At 45.5% G+C, this 8117-nt stretch overlaps 1 protein-coding gene across 1 annotated transcript in view; it reads left to right on the top strand.

Annotated features, from left to right (window-relative positions):
* The first annotated feature begins 6250 nt into the window (after positions 1-6250).
* Positions 6251-8117, top strand: part of LOC121044984 (keratin, type I cuticular Ha3-II) — a 6706-nt gene continuing 4839 nt past the window's right edge. The window contains exon 1 of the mRNA XM_040497521.1: positions 6251-6673. Coding sequence (XP_040353455.1) covers positions 6326-6673 — 348 coding nt within the window. The 5' untranslated portion in view covers positions 6251-6325. The remainder of the gene's footprint in view (positions 6674-8117) is intronic.

Genomic DNA, 8117 nt, shown 5'->3' with positions numbered 1-8117 from the left:
ACATCACATTTAATTGGACTGAAACTTATCTTCATCAAAATGGTTCCTCTTGTTACCCACTTGTTACACCCAACACTTCGTAATCTAAAGACCCTTTAAATGCAGGTAAGCGCATCTCCCCACCTCCCCCTCTTTTCAAGTTCCCTCTTTCCTCTAGGTCTTCTCTCCTATCTACAATGTTCTTCTGTAACTTCTGTATCATTTTATTTCTTATAATTTCAAGAAAGACCAGTGCTCATTGTCTCCCCAACAGACATGAACCCTACCTCCCACGTGATTCATATCTGAATTATTAGAGCTCTCAATTCTCTTGGTCACTGTGTCAAGTCTTCATTCGATTTGACCCTATCTAACCTACACAACTGCAACCAACCATCTGTTGTGTATGCTCCATGTGGAGCACTGAGAATACACAAATAAATGAGCCCTGGTCCTGGCCCACAGCATGTTCACAGTCTAGAATGGACAAGACAAAGAGACAACCCTTATGCAGACAAACATCCATGTGGCCCAAGAAAGGTGTAAGTAAAGAGTGATACATTTCTGACCTGTGAGAGAAAAACTATATGATTTCAGGAATTATTTCTATAGTTTAAGTGTGAGAGAGTGGTAAAAAGAGAGAGGAGGTAGTGCTCAATCAGAGCTTTGAAAACCCAAATATTCTGTTCATATAAATACTGTCTGCCTATCCTTCAAGAGAGACAGTATCATCACCCAGTTATAGCCCAGTGTAAACCACAGAATACTGTACGTGGAATAAAGGAACAGTAACACTAATGAGGATTCATGAGAAGGTTATTAAAACTTAATATACTTCCCTTGTTCCAACTTCAGTCAACGATTACTGTATGATATTAGCATAATTCTGAAACGAAGTTTGATGGGGTATGTTTGGACAGATGAGTATATGCAGGTCTGACAAGAGGGAAAGTTTTCCCAAACATGAACGTTGCCTGGTAAGGAGAAGAGGAAGCAGGAAATGTGTCTAGAGCTTGGCAGACCAATTTCTAACTGGAGCAAAGCATAAATATAGTGGCTGATGATGAAACTGAAAAGTAGTCATGGAGCACCATATCTGGCAGTGCTTTTCATGGTTATCTGTGAGATTTATTTGTAAGGAAGTTTGGGATATGAGCTATCGAGAGCTATGTATAAGGCGGGTCATGATGGGTCCTAGAAGTTGGTGAGATTGGGTGGAAAAGAAGGAAGAATCATTGGGAGGCTGGTGAGAGACAACAGGACTGAGATGGGGGTGGTGGTTGGGGAGCCAAGGGTGGGGTGGATTTCAGAGGCACAGCCTGGGATGTGGAAGCAAATTGGGGGTAGAGGAACAATGGAAAGGGAAGGAAGGAAACTAGTACTGATTGAATACCTGCTTTGGGTCAACATGAGAGACATTTTTTGAGCTTGAGAAAATGAAACACCAGTGGGGCTCCAGTGGAGAAAGCTGGAAGAGAATGACTGGATTTGGGAGAGACGTCGGAGAGTTACCTAAACAGAGATGATCGGTTAGAACCATAGGAGTTGTTAAGACTGTCAAGGGGATGATGTTACACTATGGACAACCTTGGGAACCACTGGTAGAAATGACAGAGTGGCCTCAGGCTCTCCAAAATCCCTGACGTGAGGTTCCTTCTTGATTTGGCCCAGTCCCCAAGGAGAGAGGTGATATCTGGTTAAAAGCAGTTGGGAGTGGGAAGCTGAAGCAACACAGAAGTCAAAAAAGGGGTGCCTGGATGGCTCAGTTGGTTAAGCGTCTGACTTCAGCTTAGGTCATGGTCTCACAGTTCATGAGTTGAGCCCTTAATTGGGCTCTGTACTGACAGCTCAGAGCCTGGACCCTGCTTCAGATTCTGTGTCTCCCTCTCTCTCTGCCCCCCACCACCCCCTGCTCACATTCCATCTCTCTCTTTCAAAAAATAAATACACATTAAAAAATTTTTAAAAAAGAAGTCAAAAGAAATTGGGGTTTTGATGAGGGAATGGTCAATGGCATCCTTCTCATGAATCCTCATTAGTGTTATGGTTCCTTATTTATTCCACTTACAGTATTCTATGGTTTACACTAGGCTTCAATTAGGTGAAGATATTGTCTCTCTTGAAGGGAGAGAAAGAGGAGAATTCAGACAAGTCAGTGGACATAGTAATAGGGAGATCACTGGTGACCATAGAGAGAGCAGGGTCTATAGGTTGCTGAGGAAAGAAGTCATAGTTCAGTGACTTTCACATCTGTTTCAAGTTACCAACTTAATAGTGAACTTAACACAAACGTTCAACACAATGTATTCATACTAAACATGAAGCTTACTTTGGTTTATCTTCTGTGTACTCTTTTAAGTATTTGTTTTTGAGAGAGAGAGAAAAAGATGGGGAGGGGAGAGAGAGAACAAGTGGGGGAGGAGCAGAGAGAGAGAGAGAGAGAGAGAGAGAGAGAGAGACAAAATCTGTACAGGCTCCAGGCTCTGAGCAGTCAGTGCTGAGCCTGACACAACATGGGCTCAAACCCATGATCATGACCTGAGCCGAAGTTAGAGGCTTAACTGAATGAGCCACCCAGGTGCCCCCTCTGTGGAACTCTCAAAATGTTTTTTTTTTTTTTCAACGTTTATTTATTTTTGGGACAGAGAGAGATAGAGCATGAACGGGGGAGGGGCAGAGAGAGAGAGGGAGACACAGAATCGGAAACAGGCTCCAGGCTCTGAGCCATCAGCCCAGAGCCCGACGCAGGGCTCGAACTCACGGACCGCGAGATCGTGACCTGGCTGAAGTCGGACGCCCAACCGACTGCGCCACCCAGGTGCCCCTCTCAAAATGTTTTAGCACCTGCTCTTCCCTTTGATATGCAGAGCAGTCACATAAACAGGTGTTCATTCCTTCTCTGAGTGGTTCCTGAATCCAGCTTTCGCAGATTAGGACCATTAAGTTATATTGTCTTGGATTTTTTTCACATTCTTCTTGACTTCTCTATTCTAGACTGGATAGAGTTAAAAACATACTGATGAGCTTTGCATTTTTATGATGTGGCTTGGTCCCTTAAAGACCTCCAAACTCCATTCCCACTGCGAGTCGAAGACTGAGTGTAAGGGACAGAACAGCAGTTCTGGAGAGGATTTGAGTGATGGGCTCTGAATCCTATTTCGGGGTACATTTTGATCAGCCCATATTACCATTGACCTAGCTCATTCTGCACATCCTCCTCTACTTGTTCCTCATTGCAAATCTTGTTTGAACATCTTCCCAAAGCCAAACCTGTTGGTTTAATTCCTGGATCACCATGACAATTGCTCCCTTCAATGTGGTAAGACTGAGTGGTCAATAAACTGGCAACAGACACTTTTATGGAATAGTCTATGGAAGCCCTATATCTTGTTCTTACAAGCAGCTCTAACTGGGGCTGGCCCAGCAGGGTGGGCTAGGGTTGGTAATGAACAGTGTTTCTGCTTTTCGGATTTTCCAGTGAATAACTCTTCATCTCTTAGGCAAACACCAGTATCTTGGTCTATGTGTGCCCAGCGATGGCACTCCTGGTCTCTTCTTGCCATTTGTCTGCATTAAAATAGAATTAATCTGTAAGTGGCCCAGTATGTTATTTTGCATTTCCCAAATAATGCAATTTATATTTCTCGTGGTGAGAATTTCAAGTGCCAGTACCTGGCCATCAGAGAAGACGGGTTTGGGAAGGAGGAGGGAGGCTTCCTAATACCTTTAAAGTTCTGCCATGGGAGGATGGTCTCAGTAGATCTGCCCTGAGTCCACTCTGTGGTTGAGTGCCACCGGTGGGTTGGCATGTGATCTCTCCCACGGATATAGTCTTGGCTTCCATAATAAATAGTATCTTTTAACCTCAAGTGCAATTTTCTCACATCTGGAGACCAGAAGCCTTACCATGGCGTCTGCCACAATTACACAGGCAGGTCTACAACTTTTTTGTTTGTTAGGATTTGATCTGCTCATCATGTTTATTGAAGAGTCATTAACTAGAGACAATGACATTGCTTATGTAAAGGGAAGGATTCAAGCACACAGTAAGTGGAATAAATAAAAAACAACTGCCTTCCAGAATCTTGGGAGATAAAACTTGGCTCTTTTCTAAATAAACCCAAGTCCTCTCAGCTATTATAATCTAATTACCATGTAGCTATGCAGCAATCATGGTTATTTTTGCTCAACGGGTGGGAGTAGTCATGTTTTCTAAACTCTGCCCTCCACTTTTGAAGATACAGGGTACTTATCTCTGGGTCATTTTGTTCTGAGGCAGAAGCTGCCATCATGGTTTAGGAATCCCTGCGGACATATTTATCAATCCAGAATACAGCATCTCTCCTATTCTTTAAAAAAGTGCCATTGTCTTGGTTTTCCTCTTTGGAAGGTTGGGAAATAAATGAAGGAGCGAAACAGAAAAGCTGATGAATCTGATGAAAGCTATTTGCTTTATGTTATTGGTACTGATTTTAAACTACCACGCCCGTCCGATCTCTCTCTAAACGTAGAGATTCAGGCAGGAGAGGCAGACAGTTGTGGATTGTGAATGTGGGTAAGGATGTCAGTGTCTTCAAAGCATTACCTTCTGGGAGACTGCACACTTACTCCAAATTCGCTGCCCTTTATGGGAGCAGATCTGAAGCTTCATGTTGGCAATGACTTTCAGAATCACCCAAGAAAAAGTACATTATTATTTTACAGTCCCAATGTGTTTCTGACCCATTAAAGATGCTACCAAATTCCGTTGCTTATCCACTTACTAGGCTTGGTTCCAAATGATATCCAGCGAGTTTCAAAAAGAGACACACTCTCAGAAGATGAAGATTTGTCTTCAATGAGGCTAACCAAAAGAAAGTGTCCCAGAGTGTGAGGTCAGCTTTGTAGAAGAGGTGATGTGAGCGGTGGCTATACAGGAGGAATGAGTACATAGCTTCCAGAAGGAATTGCTTTAAGGTGTCTCTGTCCTATTTTGAGTGCTGATAGATGAAACGTAAAATCCTCATAGTTCATATCTCCATCTGGAATAGCACCGGGGCAGAAATATATTGATGGTCAAAGATGCTACTAAGCATGTCATGGCGTGGTGGTTTTTCAGGATCACATCCTTTGGAGAACTGGGCTCAGATGTTTCTCTGTCAAATCAACCAAAGGTTTCTTTCTTTTTTTTTTTTTTTCAAGCTTTTAGCAGGTATTACACTTTCTCATTTAGCAGACTTCCTTCCATTAGAATGGAAAGGACCTTTGGTTCTTTGATGGAGAACAGGCTTTTGTTTCTTGGCCCACTCTAATGTAGGAGGGGATAGTGCCTGGTAGTGATTCAGCTTCACTGAACTCAATCCACTTGCGCATTATTGCAAGTCAGTAGTGAGGAGACTGGAAGAGACAGTTGGTGTGATGTAGAGAGCGTGGCTGTTGGAGTCAGAGAGGTTTGGGGTTGAATGCTGGCTCACAGTGTGGGAGCCCTGGGACCATAGGCAACCTCTCAGAGGCTTGGGGTCCTCCTCTACAAACCCTGCAGGGTTTTGTGAGGCCGGAAGGAAATAATGCATATGAGGTGCATCGAACAGTGGTCCTCAGGAATCTGGTGCCATTCTGATAACACTCCTGTTGTGTGTAAGCACACAATACATTCTTCATGCAGGGTGGGTACTCCCAAGTTGTTTGTTTCCTTAACGTTGCTGACCACTGAGTAACAGTAGAAATGGAGTCTGGTGGTGGATGGAGGGGCTTCCTGCAGCCCCTCTAAGGAGAGCAGAGATTGCCTCCAACTGGTCCGCATGCAAGGGCAAAGGGCTGTTGAACAGGATGGCCTCACAGGTCTGCTCTGATCTCAGCTTCCAGGATTCCCTACTGAACAGTCCAGTTTCCAGGCAGGCTTCCTTAAGTGGCTTTCCTCACAGAGCCCTCACTGAATGGGAGCTGGATGAGGCACAAATGTTTCCTCCTTTAGGAGAAAGAGGCACAGAAGTGCCTCCATCTCTGGGGGACAGGGGACAGCTGTCACTCTAACTCAAAACCCTATGAATAAGCGCTGCTGTTGACAAGGTCATGGGTTGGTCACTTTGAAGGTCTTACTTAACCAACCAGCATAATTGGCGAGGAGTCCTGACTTAGCAGGAAGCCAGAGTAAAATGTTTTATGAGGTGAAGGACTCGTGTGAGGTAGCTAAATAACAAGTGGAAAAATGGGTAAATAAGGTAAAAGGTGGGTAATGCTGCATGTGGTCACCACACCCACTGCTGACAGAATATAAAGCTCTGGACAGGACCAGGGCTTACACCAGAGAGAGGAATCAGCCTTTGGAACTGACCTTCAGAGCTCTGCTGAAAAGCCCTCCAGCACCATGCCTTACAACTTCTGCCTTCCCAACCTGAGCTGCCGCTCCACCTGCTGCTCCCGGCCCTGCGTGCCCCCCAGCTGCCACACCTGTACCCTGCCCGGGGCCTGCAACATCCCCGCCAACGTGGGCAACTGTGGCTGGTTCTGCGAGGGCTCCTTCAATGGCAGCGAGAAGGAGACCATGCAGTTCCTGAACGACCGCCTGGCCAGCTACCTGGAGAAGGTGCGCCAGCTGGAGCGGGAGAACGCGGAGCTGGAGACCAGGATCCGGGAGTGGTGCCAGCAGCAGGTGCCCTTCGTGTGCCCCAGCTACCAGTCCTACTTCCGGACCATCGAGGAGCTCCAGCAGAAGGTGAGGGGGTGGGCACCACACTTCCGACTTAGTTAACTGTTTAATTTTTTTGAATGTGTTTTTATTTGTGTGAGAGAGACAGAGATACAGAGTGTGAGCGGGGAGGGGCAGCGAGAGGGGGAGACACAGAATCTGAAGCAGGCTCCAGGCTCTGAGCTGTCAGCACAGAGCCTGACACGGGGCTCGAACTCACGGACCGCGAGATCGTGACCTGGCTGAAGTCGGACGCTTAACCGACTGCGCCACCCAGGCGCCCCAGGTTAACTATTTATTTAAACTTAACGCACCAACTTCTTAATGGATCTAAGGCTGTTCAAAGCTACACCAATAAAGACATTGACTTCATTGGCTTAGGTAGGACATCTTAGGAAATCTGTTTGGGAAGCTCTATAGGAAGGATGCAGACTGGGGCAGGATAAGGCATCAGACAGGTAAGATGTTTCTTACCTAAAACCAGAGCATCTGATTTTTTAGTTCTATTATGATATCCTGGTCTTGTTTTTAGGCCTATAGGCCTGTAGGCTTAAAAAAGCATGCACCTGAATTAGTTCAGCTAGGAATTTCCTGAGTAGATCCTCAAATATTTAAAGCCTTTCAAAGCTGTAGCAAGAGACTACGTCCATAGCAAAGCAAAAGAGCTGTTGACCCCATAAGCCTCACTAATATACACAGGCCCTGTACCATCCACTAGAGCAAGCATGCATGTGAGAATTCAGGGTCAGAAATGCAGGAGCAGAAGTGGGGATAAGTATAGAGTCAGCATAGAGAGAGAGAGACAATACACGCTGTAGGTCAGGGAGGGCTTCCCACAAGAGGAATATCTGAGTAGGCTTTGATGGATGAATAGTTTATATCCAGTGGCACAAGCCTTTGATTCTCCAAGGAGATTGACTGGTCACTGCTCAGTAGTGCTGGCAAAGTGAATGCCAGAAAAGGGGCCATGCAATTTGAAGATCATGTATTCATTTGCCCATATTTACTGAACACAAGGCACAGTGCTTGAGTGGGGGATAAAGTTCAGAGTAAGATAGTCTAGTCTCTTTCCTTCAGGAGCTCGCAGTCTAATAGGGGAGACAGACATGGAAACACATGGTGAGAAGTGTAACTGGCTACGTGCAAAGTACTGTGGGCATGCACGGGGGATGTGACCCCCTGTGGGAGCTGGGGGCGGGGTGGAGGGGGAATGTGGGTCATTCAAGGGGTCTTGCTGGGTGGGCAAGGACATTCCAGGGCATTCCAGATAGAGAGAGCTTTGTACAAAAGCATGGAAAAGGGTAATATGAAGGGGAATGGAAAGAGGTCAGCAGGGCTGGAGTAAAGGGGTGTAAGGGTAGGAAAACCACCTTGTCCTGGTTTGGCTGGGATTCTTCTGGGCTTAGCCTTCCAAGAGCCCCCTGTTTCTTTCTTTCTTTCTTTCTTTCTTTCTTTCTTTCTTTCTTTCTTT

The sequence above is a fragment of the Herpailurus yagouaroundi genome, unplaced genomic scaffold (assembly GCF_014898765.1).
Source record: "Herpailurus yagouaroundi ecotype Mexico unplaced genomic scaffold, PumYag 189, whole genome shotgun sequence".
In the NCBI taxonomy this organism is placed as follows: Eukaryota; Metazoa; Chordata; class Mammalia; order Carnivora; family Felidae; genus Herpailurus; species Herpailurus yagouaroundi.
This window is presented reverse-complemented; position numbering and strand designations above follow the sequence as displayed.